Source organism: Euprymna scolopes, chromosome 32 (assembly GCF_053919585.1).
Source record: "Euprymna scolopes isolate OS-2025 chromosome 32, ASM5391958v1, whole genome shotgun sequence".
Lineage (NCBI taxonomy): Eukaryota > Metazoa > Mollusca > Cephalopoda > Sepiida > Sepiolidae > Euprymna > Euprymna scolopes.
In genome coordinates, this window is record NC_136513.1 from 70,787,226 (window position 1) to 70,803,322 (window position 16,097).

Below are 16,097 nucleotides of genomic sequence, written 5' to 3' on the forward strand. Positions count from 1 at the left end.
ACGAAGGAGTACCCGACAGAAACGAATACTGCCCCCCTGCCCTGATTGTGAAACACCGCCTATGGAGCAGACTGGTGGCAATAATGGCGATGAGGAGGATGGCAGGGAGGATGTACTGCCTCCGGTTCTTCGGAGAAGTACCAGACAGAGACGACTGCCCCCCTGCCCCATTTGTGATCATGAGATCAGGGGGGGGGAGTGTAGCAGAAGTAGCAATAACTAAAATGAGGGGAAAAAGAGCTTACCTCGGGTACGTCTGTTGTGTCACCAGTTGGGGCGAAAAAGAGAATTCCAAGATGGCGTCCGGGGGTTTTTATTAGCATTTACCCCATGCAACTCTCGGAAAATCACGTTTCTGTCTCATGTGATTATGCAAATGAATAATTCCCGGCCACTATAAAAGCAGGAGGCTAGAGACGAGTCGGCAGTGTCCTGCAAACTGTGTGTGTGGGTGTTTCTGGCGATTGGAGTGTGTCTTCTTTTACCACGGTTATCACGGACAGGAATTCCGTCTCTTCTGGAGGTGGGCGATATTGACTATTTTGAAGTTGTACTGTTGCTGACAGAACATTTATTTATTTATTTATTTTTTGCCTACTACATTTTTGTTTCATAGGCTTTAGTTTAAACGTAAATTATATTGGCTACGGAAAATTGTGTTTTTACCATATTTGCTAGACTACACACACATAACTTTGTATTTTAATTTTTTTAATTTGTTTTTACTTTGTGGGGGAGAGGTAATTTTTTACATTTGCTCCACCTCCGCATTTATGCATATCTTAACTTACCTTTTTTATATTTCAGCTATGGCCGCCATGGCCGCCACTGTCGGCAATTGGCCAAGGACGGCAGTGACCACCATCAACAACCGTAGTTTAATTTTTTACGAGGAGGGGCGGGGGGATTATGCTTCCACCGGGCAACGCCGGTTAACTTGGAATTGAATTTGAAATCAAGGGATTAACAGACATTGAAGAAGTATCAGTAGCCAAGTAAAATCGAGGAACAAGAAAATGAGAAGGAAGAGGGGTGAATATGTGTACTAATGGCCGAGAGTAACGGGTAGCGAGAGGGCTAAGTGGTTTGGCCGGTTGAGTTACGGGAGAGAGTTGTTTTTAAATTCTTTGGTGTGGACGCTTATTTTAGGAGTGTAGGTTAAGAAATTAACAGGTCCGAAGTCAGGAGATGGGAGGATGTATGCAGGCGTGGCCTGAGAGTGTTCTGGTAATGTTTCTATTCTATAGTTAAGGCATAGTATAGTGATGGAGAGAGTGATGGGAATAATACCCTACAGCTGAGATCTAGTGAAGTAATGGGTAAAACAAAGCGTCGGGCAGAACTTAACAGGTTGAATTCTTATAAAAGGTGGTATATACAGTGCAAAATGAGAGTTGCTAACCTAGGTATGTACGAAGGGTGGGTCAACAATTTATAGCAACGAATAAATGTAATAAGGAGGGCAGGTAAGGTTTATGTAAAACGGTTGATCTTTGGAGGAGATTTATCAGTAGAGTTTAGAGGGTTACTTAAAGTTTCTTTTGTGCCTACATCGGGATATAATTTCTTATTTAGAGTTCAAGATGTTTAATTTTTGGTGGTGTAATAATCGCCGTGGCATCTGCATTGCAAAGGAGGCAGTAGTGTGAGCTTGGGCTGCAAGATCTAGATTTCCTTAGTATTTTCCATTTTAAGCAACAATTAATTTTTTTTCTTTTACGTCTCTTACTAGATTAGTTAGGGTAGTTGTCGCCTTAGGCGTTTTGCGAGAGAACGAGCGTAGGTGGTTTGAGATTAAAGTTTTATCGGAAAAGCGGATAGTCCTATGTTTGTGTATATTTTTGAGGTAGCTTGTGGTATATTCGGGGATCTAATATGTGTAGGAGGTGTGGTTGAGTTCTAGTGTGCAGGGATTATGTATGGGGTGATTCTGTGTGGTATATTCTTACTGGTTGCGAGATAAGCTGTGCGGTAATTGTGTCATTTTTTTTCTAAGTTTGGAGTATCAATCTGGCTAGTGCTTGTTATTGGGGTTGGACGGGTCATGGGGTTGTCTGTTGTGGTAAGAAGCAATTCTGTGACTGTGCATAAGTATATAACTTCAGAGTGTATATAATCGTTATCCAGTGGGCAATTATGGGGGGAATTGCAGTTACGGTTAAAGTAGGTAATAATTGAGGTGTTGGTAATATTTTGTTGTCCAGATTTTATTTCTATTGTTAGGGTTTATAATTGTTTACGCTAAGTAAGGCATAGCAGAGAAGGAGATTTGGATGGAATTTTTATTTATGATACTCCTGTATTTGTGAGGGTGTTTAAAAGAGTTTATAATTATCTTGAAAATTTCTTTAGTGATATTAGTTTTTGCCCTATTGTCTTAGCTGTTTTTTAACCTTGGAAACTATTTTTTTAATTTATAAAAGTTTAATTTTTAGTCCTTCGTTGGAAAATTATTTTGTCAGTAAATCATTTAATCTCTTGCAATCACTTAACAAACCTGCTTTCTCAAACTAATAATAGTCCTACGTTTTTAGGGATCATCAGTTGTTTACCATGAAACACCACAGTAGATAGATAGATAGATAGATAGATAGATAGATAGATAGATAGATAGAATTTTCGTTTTTTGTTTATTTACTTTTTTATGAAATCAAGTAAAAGAGCGTTTTACCTTAATGCCAGTTGGGTATAATTTTCCCTTCACCAATGTGATGATCCCAGATGGGGAGCGACATGTGTATATTTTTTAATTTAATGACCTATGGACATTATAAGTATAAATATAGATGCATAAAGAATATGCGCATGCCTGAGAATCTGTTTTCATATAATATATATTTTAAAATTCTTTTTTCTTCTTTTTAGAGTAACCTGGAATAAATTTTTGTTCAAGGAATCGTTTTGAGCCGGCCACGATGAAATTGAAAAATATTTTGAAATCTGTAATTTTCAGCATTCTATCTTTTCAACTGGTCAGTTCGGATAATGTTCTGTTCTTATCTTTGCCATACTATGGTCACTTACAGCCAATGGTCAGAATAGCCGAGCAATTGGTCCAGTATGGTCACACTAGTTTCATCACGATAACCGGAAAATATGCTGGAAAATTTGGTCCCCCAAAAAAAGGAATCAACTTCTTCACCATCAGTGATTATCCAGAGTTTATAATATTTACCGCAAAGGTTACACAAGTTTTAGAAGATCAAGAAAAGTATTCACTTAAAGAGTCTTTCGAGACTCTACATAAGCTCTACGAACGTTACCTTCTAAATGAAAATCTTTTATCGAAGCTGAAATCGATCAATACTTCGTTGGCGATTATTGATGCTAATTTCGTCAGCAACCCTTTTGCTGTCTTTGCTTACAGACTAAAAATACCGTTCGTTCTTGTCGGTCTACACAATCAGATCAATATCCATCGGACACCCTGGGCAATTTCAATCACCCCACATTTTTCCATAAACCGAGCAAAGATAACGACATTTTCCATGAAACTCCGGAACGTCTGGACACATCTACAGGATTATATTAACCCAGCTGCCGGTTCGCCGGGTAGAAAAGTAAAAGACTATGCACCCGAACGGCCGAATATTTCTTTTGATGATCTTATACGGCAAGCTCAACTATATATTATTGATTCTGACCATTTTCTTCATGTTCCGTTACCAGCGCTTCTGAATGTGAAATACATTGGTGGATTAGCTGTTCGACCGGCAGAACCTCTTCATGGAGAAATTAAGGATTTCGTTAAAGCTTCCAAAAATGGAATCATTGTTGTATCCCCAGGGACGGTTGTCAATTGGGACATGAGCTTAAATAAAATGGCGGATGCGTTTAGTAAGATTAAATACGACGTCGTTTGGAAACATTCAAATTTTTCCACTTCTCACCGAAATGTCCTGATAAGAAAATGGCTGCCACAGAATGACCTTTTAGGTCAGCCAAATACGAAACTGTTTATCTCTCATTGTGGCAACAGTGGTCAGTATGAAAGCCTCTACCATGGAATTCCTCTAATTTGTTTTCCACGTATTTGCGATCAGATATACAATGGTCGGTCTTTGGAAGAAAAAGGATATGCGATTACGATGGATATAAAAAATTTCACGGTTGATGATTTCGTAAAAAACATCAAAGAAGTCATTGAAAACCCAGTTTACAAAGCAAACATCGCCAGGGCAAGCGAGATTTTTCGATCACGCAACGAACTGCCGTCACAAAGAGCGGCCCGTTATGTGAATGAGGTCATCAAATATGGCGGCGACCATTTGCGCTCGGAACTTCAAGATGTTCCCCTTTATGAGTTTTTAATGCTTGATGTTTTGGCCGTTGTCGTTACGGCCTGTATTGGCAGTTTTGCTCTCGCATATTGTATTATAAGGAAATGCTTTATTAAATTTTACAGTGTTAGGAAAACGAAAACTGAATAAAATAATGATGGTGTGATGAAATTCTTTTATTACGTTATATTCAGAAAAAAAAGAAACTTCGCGATCATATAGTGATCACTGATTTTTAAATGTGAATTCGGCGTACCGTGTTCGAATACTGTTGAAGCGAAACCTAAACAAAGAAGCATGTATTATTTTATTTATTCAGAAAACATTAAATTTTTGTCACAGTTTAAAGAAAGCCTTAGTAAAAATTTTAGTTGATATTTTAACAAGAACGGACGTCCACAATAGTTAACCGTCTAAAATCCATAAAGCAAAAACAACAACATATATTTATATAAAATACAATAGAATGGACTTAGTATTAATATTTAAGCATAATATTTAATGCTTGATATTGTTATTACAGTTTGTATTAGGTGTTGATCTCTCGCATATTTCTTTGCGCAGAAATATTTTACTATATTTTGCTCGAATAAAAAACTAAAATTGAATAAAAAAAATATTCGTCGTTTTCGTTGTTGTTACTATAAGTACTGGCGTGCAGATAGATTGCAAAATATGAACTATACTGTACGCAATAATTGTTTATTTAGTTACTTGCTTAGATAATAAGATGTAATGTTGTGACCCTTTGTCTGTGATCATAGCGTAGTATATGTGTTAACTGTGGCAAGCAGGGTCAAGGGCCAAAACATTATTATTATTATTATTATTATTATTATTATTATTATTATTATTATTATTATTATTTATTGATTCGAGCGACATCGGATCGCTGGATCGATTATTATTTGATTAGAAAAATAAACAATTAGATTGGGAAAAAGTGATTGACAGCAAATAATAATATCGCTACAAAGGAATGTGAAAATAGATGTAAATATGATTTTTGATTTGCATAAACAAATAACTAGATTGAGGTTACATCAGCTGTTGGTCTGAGACACGTAATGAGATGTAGATTTGGGGATTTCTAGTCAGTCATGAGCTGGACATCAGAGAGAACGGACGACTCAAGGGGAAGTTGGTCTCTCCATGACGCAGGGAACGGCGTTTCCTCAGCCAGCCAAGATGTAAAAATGATGTAATCTTTGAAGATGTCAGCTGAAATCATGAAAATACATGTTCGTAAATAATTCAGGTGTGTGTTGGGTTATTTACATCTGTTAAAAAGAACTGTTTGTCTACAACTGTTTCGATAGGTCCACGTCTATTAGTCTGTTAGAACTGTTGCATAAATGTAAAAATATATACACTAGACGATCGACTAAATGACACGACGTATATACATACACGAATTTACACATACATGAATATAAAGATAAAATATAAACCCACTATTCAACATGTACGTCGTTATGGAAAATATTCATATACACACACAACGTAACAAAAATAGAATTATTCAGAAATAAGTGTTCGAACATTCTTGTTTTCATTGCTTTCCGTGTAAAGACCAATTGGGAAGACGTGTTCATTTTGGCTGGTGCTGTGTTCGTTTACGTATGTGTAGATGCCAATGTGTGGGTTTATATTAGCGCTTCTCTTAGAGAGTGTATATCAGTTTGTCAACCGGGGTTCCGCGGAACCCTAGGGTTCCGCCAGTACAGTTCAGGGGATCCACAATCTTTAAATTAGAAAAAGGAACAAATAAACTGAAAGTTAAATTCAATTTTCAGAATTTATATATTCTTATTACAGTCAATGTCAGTCTTGTGCCTGTTGTCAGCAAGGCAGTTTTATATGGAGAGAAAGAGAGGGTAACATGATGCTGAGAGAGGAAGGAGAAGGAAGAGGGACCAGCGTGAAAGAAGAAACTGAAACGTCTAAATAACATGAACACCGTCTCCTCGCCCATCGAGACAGTAGTGAACGTGTACATCCTTGAAGAAGTCCCCCTCACCTTTTCTGATTTAAGACATGCGCAAAGGGTCAGCCGGAAGGAGGGTCTTCTGTTAATCGTTCTTACTGTGAGAAGTCGACGGTCACGTTGGATGTGAGAAAACGTGGCTTCCACTAGCAAAATGCTACACCACTAGCGAAATACATGTGCACCCAATAAAAACTGGACGAAAAAATACGAGATTCACCATAGCGAAACACATTTGCGCCAGATAAAAAACTTTCCATTACTCGCCTTTAGTATTCGTGTAATCATTTTTTTTTTTCATATAACATTCTTTCATTTTCTGATTATTTCAGCGTCCCAAATTATACCTAGGAAAATATGCTTATTTTTGCTATATATATGCTGGTTATCTCCCTCAGATTGGAGTTCTGTTGACATAAGCGCCTTTCCGTTTCTTAGCTAGTATTAATTTTTACCTCCAAAATTCTCACTCCGAATTTGTCTTGTTATTTCCATGTGAATTCCATACGTGACTTGATAAGAGGTATCCTTTTCTCTTTCCGTTCATTTTTTTATTTTCATCACTAAATTTAGCGCAGTTCTTTTGGTGCTAACAGTACATATAAAATTTTGTTTACAGATTTATAATCATGGATAGATTTGTGAAAAAACGCAAGGTAGATGGGAATGAACAGACACAAGATATGGAGCAGTCTATTGAAGTGGCAGCCCCGTCGAAATTATCAAAAAATAATGGAATAAATCTACAACTTAAAGTTCGTCAATATTGTGAAAATTGCATTGCCATGCGATTTACTTGAACAGGAAACCCAGAGTGTCCTTCACCTTTGTTTATTATTTGTAGGGAGAAACTGAAACGACACTTAACAACTAAATATCCAGAGTTGTCGAGCAAAAATGAATATTTCAAACGAAAACTAACATTAAATAAAAGGCAAGTTTCTATGTTTAAGTTGTTTAAGTTAGTTCAAGTTAAATTGACCAGCACGGCTTCAGAGTCGTCTTCTATCCCCCATCTACGATCGTGCATATCAGGTGCAAGTTATTCTGAATGTATATCCACTTTACAGCGTAGTTCTGCTCCAGTTCGATCAAGTCACCGATAACAACCTGGAGCCGATTCGACAAGATCTTGGCCAAAATCTTCAACTCTGTGTTTAGCCTGTAGTCGTCTAATTCTTCCCCGCTATGCCGGTCACCTTTCCTCGGCAATGTGATCACTCCTTTGGTGATTTGCCCCGGGATGGATCCCTGAGCAAACCAATGGTTGAACACATCTGTCAGAAGACGCAGAAACATGGGGGGGGGCAGCGTCAAATACAATTCGTTTGACAGACCATAGAGTCCTGGCAATCTGTCACAGCTGACCAGCTTCAGCATGTAACAACCTCCAACTCCATCACCCGGCCTTCGCAACTAACTTCTCTGACTACCTCGAGACGGTGAGAGTCGACCAAATAGCCACTAACCTCAAGGACCTGAAGATCGGGCTGCTACTTAAAACGCTCCTCAAAATGTTCTCAAAACCCATCGCAGATCTCCCGAGTCAATTCCAAGGTGCGTCCATCTGGATGTTTTACTTTACTAATGTACTTGTCCAAGCTACGCCTAGAAACCTCAGGATGTACGTCCACATCAGAAATGACTGCTCTGTTACCGATCTTTCTTAGCCTAGCTATTACTACTTGGCCTTCGTAACGCTCGCTAGTCTTGCGTAGAAGGTCATGTTTAGCTAGTTTCTGACTAACCCTATCAGCCTCCACCATAACCCGCGATAGTTTCTGCTCTAGCTGCTTCTTAGACTTGGCCTTATCTAGTGTGAGTTGCTGAGCGTACTTGTTGGAGAAGCTTCTGATCTTGGCGTTAAGACCTAACCACCACTTACTCCTGGTAAGCACCAACACTAGTGCCTTTTTAATGAATTTTCTTAACTTATCCTGGAAGTCTTGTATCTTCGAAGGGAGGTGTTTAACTTTCAGTACCCCACTAACTTAGGCCTATTTCCTAGCTTCAGCCAGGCAATAACTAGTTTATGGCCCGTCTGGCCTAGCCAAGTGAACGTGGGACAGGATAGGAAGTCTACTTCGCCACTCCTAACTAACATCCTGTCCAAAGAAGTATTTGAATAGGAGGAAACGCTATTGGTCCATGTCCACATTTCCTGCTCCGGATGCTCGACCAGACCGCATTTAGCCACCAGATCAGCCAGGCTGAACTCGCACCTCTCCGACCCTCCTACCTTGTCTATCTCCTCAGGGTCTAAGATGGCATTCTAATCTCCCATTAGCACTACTCGCTTCCGAACGTATCGCGCTGACTGAAGAATGAGATGCTTCCACAAGCGGTGCTGGGCACGTGAACCGCAATCACCCGAAACACAGAATCTTTTCGGCAATATTGGCCATGACCAGCCTACTCTCCAAATCCCTATGAGCAACGTCGACCGTCGCGGACAGAGTACGTTTAACCAGCAAGAAGACTCCCTTCCCCTGCAGGCTGCCATATGCTGAGAAAACCTCAAAATCTCGGCTAGCACCTGACAGTCCACAGAAGAAACGATATTCGTCTCCTGAATCGCAGCCACATCCACTCCCAGGGATAAGAGGTCATGCCGGATGCGAGCCACCAAGCTCGATGATCTCAAGACCCTCGCATTCAGACTAGCCAAATTCAAAGCCATGGTACCTACCTTAAGGTGTGTCACACTCAACTCCAAAATCAGCCTTGGAAAGGAAGCCGACATTATATGCAATGCTCAAGGTGCTCACGTTTTTCATGTCCTGACCTTCTCTCGAATTGTCGCTGACATCCAAAGAAAAAGTCAGTTTAAGAAGCCTATAGAGTGACGGATGAACCAACACTGGTACCCTTCCCTTGTATTGTTTTGACAGTTCGTCCAGGGAACACCCCCTTCATCGGCCTCCAGCATTGTTCACAAGTTGGTTTTGCAAGCCTCTGGAAGTCTGACGAAAGTTGTTAGCAGTGGGGCGTCCGGGAAATTAGAGGGGGGATTAACGTCTTTTCCCCCTATCTGTTTGCAATCCAGCAGAGGTTTTAAGTTTTTTCTCTGCTGGTGTGGTAAATCCGTTGCCACAAATAGGGGGTCTACACAGCACAGTTCCTCTCTCGTTTCAAAGGTGAGGGCCCCTGTTGGAGTAAGTCTGTGAGCAGGAGAAGCTAAAGGGTCTTTCCCCTTTCTGTGTTCATTCTTTTAATTCTGGGGTGATGGCTCACATTGAATTGGTGTGGGGACACATGTTTGTGTGGTGTCTGGTGTTGGTGTTGGTGTTGGTGTTTGTGTGGTGTCTGGTGTTGGTGCAGTGTCTGGTATTGGTGCAGTGTCTGGTTTGGGGGTTGTGTTGTTGTTAGGGGTGGTGTATGTTCACAGGGAGTGGGGCCACCTTTTCCTCCCTTTTCATTCTTTTTTATTCTTTTGAATGTACCAGGGAGTGATGAGGTTGGTTTCCACTCCCTCTCGCTAGCAGATTCAACCTCAGAGGAGCATTCTTTTCTCTGCTTGGTCCGCGTCTCAATTGGTGTTGGAGACCGTTAGTTGTTGCTGCTCCTCTAATCGCTGTTTCTGTTGGTGATACTGTTGCTGCTCTAGCTGCAAGTTGGAGATATTGCAATCTAGGGAATATAAGGAAAGTTCTTCAAAATAGTAACCTCATCGAGAACCCCCGCGAAAAAAAGGCTTTCTTGGAGATACAAAAACGCGCGTGGGCGTTTTGCCTTATATAGACTAGTTTGGGTGACCGGCGTTGCCCGGATGTTTGTAGGTGTGTGTTAAGCAAAATAAAAAAAGGTTGTAGTAGGCGGGCAGGCAGGATGACTTTCGAAAAGATCGGCGAAAAAAGCGACCCCTCACTGTAGAAAAGTGCCCAGTTGAGGGTGAAAGAATGAATTTTTTTAGCTAATTTTTCGGTATTTGTCATCCGAAGAGTCGAGTTTCAAAACGATTTCGATCTCGTGAAAATCCGTCGCCTCTGTCGAAAGTTCTAGGCAGACATACATACATACATACATACATAAATTTGAACAGACAAGTGAGATTTGTATTATAGATGGAAATCTATAACAATTAACCGACAGTCACTCGTATGTAAGCGTAAAATCCAACCTAAATAAATAATACACATTTGCCAAATAAAAAGTGAAAAAATGTTGGATATGTATATATATATATATATATTTACCTTTTATAAATATAGGTATATGATTGACATCAACATTCGTGTCACTATCACTGTTGCTACTGTTATAAATATTATTATCACCATCTTTATTACCGTTTTTATCATTATTACTAAATTTTTTATACTTATTACTAAATTTGTTACTATAATTACTAATTTACTACTACTATTATTATTATTATTATTATTATTATTATTATTATTACCATGATCATTGACTATATTATTATTAGAATTACTTTGAATTTATTATTATTATTATTATTATTATTATTATTATTATTATTATTATTATTATTATTATTATTATTACCCATGATCATTGACTATATTATTATTAGAATTACTTTGAATTTATTATTATTATTATTATTATTATTATTATTTCGTCATCTTTATCATCATCATGTCTTTTCGACAGCCTTATTAAGCTATGATTCTGCAACACTTAAAATTTTATTATTCTCACTCCTAAAATGTTTTAATAATGACATCGAATTTAACACGTTATAGAAAGATCTGTTTCGTTCTTCCTAGACAGTTTCCGGTCAGAGTAATATGAGCTTTCACGGACTTTTACCCCACCCCGCTTAGCCTAAACTTAATTACTTTAAAATTTAATTTGAAATCACTTTTTCTAATTAAGCCGATGATGAAGGATCTCATACTGGTTTTCTCTCTTTTTACTATTAGGTCCCATTTGACTGGGAGCAGACTTCTCTTTGGGCTACTGCATTGCCCAGAAGAAAACAATTTTCATTATTTCAGCTGTTTTGAAAAATTTCCAATCGGATTATATGCATCGTTACGCTGGACTTATTTTGGAATCCATTCTCTCTAAAGTAGTATTTTGCATTTCGGATCAACTGGAGAGGATTTTCATGCAAGCTGAACTATTATGCGCGGTTTGTTTATATATATATATATATATATATATATATATATATATATATATATATATATATACATATATATATATATATATTACATATCCAACATTTTTTCACTTTTTTATTTGGCAATTTATAACTACAATAAATTGCAGTTTCATTTAATGTCTTAACTAGCAAATTCTAGCATTGCTACAAATATAATTTGTTGATTTATTTATGTCTTCTGATGAGAAGAATAACAAGAATAGCTTTCTTTGAAACACCGCGGATTGAGGACTTTGTAAATTGTTTTTAGAGTATTCAGTCAAATAATAAATTTTGATTGTAAAGTTCAACTTACAGTTTTAATTTTCTTTTTCTTATAATAAGCTCTACTCTCTATTGTGTATTGAGCTTTTTTAATTCGATTGGGATTACATTTTCTATATATAAATACTGTTATTTATATTACTTTGAAGTTTACCATTGCGTATATTAGGTAAACACTACATCCCTTTGTTTTCATTAATTTATATATATATATATATATATATATATATATATATATATACTAGCAAAAGTACCCGTCGTTGACTGGGTTCAAAAACAGCCCACAGAAAATGGACTCTGATTTATTAAAGTATGATAGGTTATGAAAAGGAAGGGTTGTAAAGAGATAGCTTCGAATTCGGGGATATCAAAGCCAAAGCAAAATATGATGAAAGTAAAAATGAAATAGATAAACCCCATAATTTATTATACCATACCTGTTCACACTGAAACACTTATCACAATATTCTGTGGATCTATATTAAAAAACCTTGTTAAACTTTGTGACATATTTCCATTCTATGGAGGTCAGGCGCGAATGAACACCCAATAATTTTATTATACCATATTTCTTCAAACTGAAACATAATTATCAAAGTATACTTACGCAGATAGATATAAAAAAGTCTTTATTAAAGTTTGTGCCTATTTCCATTCTATGGAGGCCAGGTGGGAACAGAGACCCCCCAATTTTATTATACCATCCCTATTTAAGTTAAAACATACTTATTATTATGTACATCTATGTCAAAAACACTTGTAAACATTTTTTTTAATTTTTAAATTTTTTATTTCCATACTTTGTGGACCAGGCGCGAACGCAGACCCCACAATTTTAATGAACCACCGTTCTGCAGGATCAAACATACCCATTCCTGTGTCTCGATACATCTTCTATCATTATATGTAATCAGTTTTTTATAACAGTCAACCATATAGGAGCCTATTCGTGACCAGTCACACACACACACACACACACATACACACACACACACACATACAAACACACAAACACACACACACAGATATTCAGCTTTATATTATATATATATATATATATATATATATATAGAGAGAGAGAGAGAGAGAGAGAGAGAGAGAGAGAGAGAGAAATAAAGAGAAAGAGGGTGGAGAGGGGAGAGAGGGAGAGGGGGAGACAGAATGGAAGACCAAATGTTAATCAACATTTCTTTTTCCTTATTTTTTTTTCATATATATTTTAATCACAGAAATATATACTAAACTAGCAAGGATACCCGATATTGTCAGGGATTGAATGATGATCAACAAATGTTTAACTCTCCCATACTTTTATTGTCATCGAAATCGGTGAAATTGCCATTTCTTCAATGAAATCGATTGATTGCTTACTCTAGTGAATGACCTTCGCAGTGAACCGGGAAAAGGCTCCACATGTCTCCTCGTAGTGATCTAGTCCACAATACATGGTAGTACATTGCACTGTAGAGAACCTACTGCTGATATTATAAAATTATACGTAAATAATGGCTTCACTTAAAATTTAAAATGCAAAAGTCAAGTATCACTGTTTAATTGCGATCTAAACAGAAAGATTCATTTCGAACGCGCCCCTGTCTAATAAAAGAACCAACTGTTCATTTTATACAATTGTTTCCATAATCACTTGAATTAAAGTTAAACGTACAAAAGTCAAGTATCATGGTTCACTTGTGCTTTAAAAAGAAACATTCATTTCAAACGCGCTCCTGTCTTATAATAGGATCTACAGTGGATTTAATAGGCTAGGCCTTTCTGCTTGTTCGGTAATTAAACTTCTCAAATCCACTTGTGATGTTAGGTTTTGGGTTTGTTCTTTTATCGATTTTCGATTAATACTGATCAGATGCACCACTTCCAGACACATAAAGTACCTTTCCGTGAAATTTCCAAAAAAAACGATCCAGCCGTTTTTGCGCTCTCTCTCTCTCTCTCTCTCTCTCTCTCTCTCTCATTCTCCCTCCCTCCCTCTTACACACAAAGTTCCTATTATATAGTAATAGATATTCTTTGGTTTGGGGATTGAACTATGTTCAATGAACTTTCATTTAAATAATTTTAATTTGCCACAAATTGCAATTAAATGAACTATTTCTTATTAGATTTCTTTTCATAACTCTTTTCCTCTCTCATTATACGTTGATTCGATCACGTTGATTGCTTTAAAAGATTTAGAAAAGAAGTAGCCTGGGTGCTTGGCATTTCCCGGGTGTTTGGAGTGTGTGTTGAGCAAAATAAAAAACAAACAAACAAGAGCAGGCAATCAATGGATTTCATTGAAAAATGGGGATTTCACTGATTTCGATGACTATAAAACTACGGGAAAGTGAAATATTTGTTAATGCTCATTCAATCTATAACAACGTCAGGTATCCCTACTAGTTTAGTCTATATTTCTGTGATTAATATATATATATATATATATATATATATATATATATATATATATATATATATATATAAACTAAGGGAAAGAAATGTTGATCAACTCAGCTTCAGTATTCCATTATCTCTGTCTCTGTCTCTCTCTTTCTCTCTCCCTCTCTCTGTCTCTCTCTCTGTCTCTCTCACACACACATTGCCGATACGATAGAGTTCGGAAATGTAACGAAACTGAGTCCGTGTTTAGCAAAGAAAAAAGTATAATAAAGCAGAAAGCATGTAAATGTAAATAATCCCAGAAAAAAAAAGGGAAATAACATAGCGAACTGTTCGATTGCGATAGTTAGCTATAATGTCAAGGTGGTGTAGTCTTCGTTAAGTAAAGGGAATGTAATTATTCCAATAATCCATGAATATTGCAATGTGTAGTGTCAGCCAATCAAAATGTGAGGATCCAGTATGGAGAGACGTTAGTATTTTTAGTGTAGAAGGAAGCAAGGTAAATGCTGTGTGTAATAGGGGTCTAAATATAAGTCCGTTGTAAGTATAAATACGCGGTGTAAGTGGATGACGGTGTTAGTACTTGGCGAATAGGGGGTGAAATCGAAACCACTTCCTCTGTAGGTCATGACAATGAAGATGATAGCGCTCATCGGATTAACTCTAATGTTTTAATAGTACAAATTAATGTGTCTCAAATGTCGTTCTATCTCTATATAAATAAGATGAATTCATTTTCCCCTCTGAGTTTGACCTTAATAGGATTAAAACTCAAGACATTTCATGCAAATGTAATATGCACAAACTGCAGCACATTATCTGATGTGTGCTATAGGCCTATTACCTGTACACTTGCTCGATAATCGTACATTCCTATATTTTTTCTGGTGAGCGTTCACTGCCAAAACCTGTAAAAATCAATGGAAGTTGTAAAATATTTTATCTCTATTTATTTCCTCCTTTTCCTGGTCCCCATTTATACCGCCGCTTCATCGTTCACGAGGGACTAATACGAACGCACACCGATTTCGGGTTTTGTAGCTGCATACAAGAATGCTTCCTATTGTGGGAAACGCGCCACGCCTAATTATACATTGCTTATTTACAATTTATTTCGAAACATTATTACACCAGAAAAAAAAACGGTTCTCTCCTTTTCTTGGTGATTCCTTTTCTTTTCTTCTTTTTTCATTACCATATAATATATCATTTCATTTTCGGTTAGTTTCGTTTCGTTCAATACTTTCTTTTTCTGTTTCCGTTTTTCCTAAACTATTAATTTTCCCGTTATAGCATTACAAAATGTAGAATGTCAAATTTTCACGTAAAGCGATTACGAACAAATCAATCTCGCTTCGTAACAAATCAATTTATGAGTGCTTTAAAATATTTAACGAGTCGGATCGAGAAATACTAAATATGGAAACAATGCATTTCTATATGCGTCATTATTTCGTTTCGTATGCTTTCGTTTCGTGTCTTTCATGTTCTCATTTTTCCATTTACATTGCGATTGTAAACATCGTTACGATATAGCTAAAAGCAACTCACGTTTACAAACACTTTGTTCCCTTGGGGAAATTAAGTTTTGTCCTTACTCTTCGAATTCCGATTTCAGTCACCTTAATTACTTAGTGTGAAAGGAGCTTAGGAATTTCTGCATAGAATGATATGCCGGTACATTATTACATTACGGCAAAACCATGGTTCACATTCGACATGTCACCTTCTATAGGTTTCCGAGTATGCTGACACGGTTATGGGTTGTCTGTTTAGAAAGCCGTTCTTATCATGGGGAGGTTTGGGGTGTCTATTCCGAGACTCGTTAAATTCGAAATATTTCGATTTAATTAATGAGAACGGGAAAGTTTTCCTTGGAACATTTTCGGTTATTAAAAATAGAATATCACATGACATATTCATCAGGTTTTAAACTGGGCGAGCGCCATTAGAAAACCGAAACAAAACCAAAACATTTATTGTATATAAATTGATCAAAATATAATTGGACAAACATTTAATGAAACATTTG

The 16,097-nt window shown here is 37.0% G+C and overlaps 1 protein-coding gene across 5 annotated transcripts in view; it reads left to right on the forward strand.

Moving 5' to 3' along the window:
- Positions 1 to 16,097, forward strand: part of LOC145256420 (UDP-glucuronosyltransferase 2B20-like) — a 154,172-nt gene that overhangs the window by 84,051 nt on the left and 54,024 nt on the right. The window contains exon 2 of one of the 5 annotated variants that reach the window (XR_013863989.1): positions 2,866 to 3,020. The exons of 3 other annotated variants lie outside the window; for them this stretch is intronic. Coding sequence is in view for 1 of the 2 variants with exons in the window: in XM_080115304.1 (XP_079971430.1) it covers positions 3,030 to 4,430 (1,401 nt within the window). In the remaining variant the exon portion in view is untranslated. One more of the 5 variants, XM_080115304.1, reaches the window with a different exon arrangement.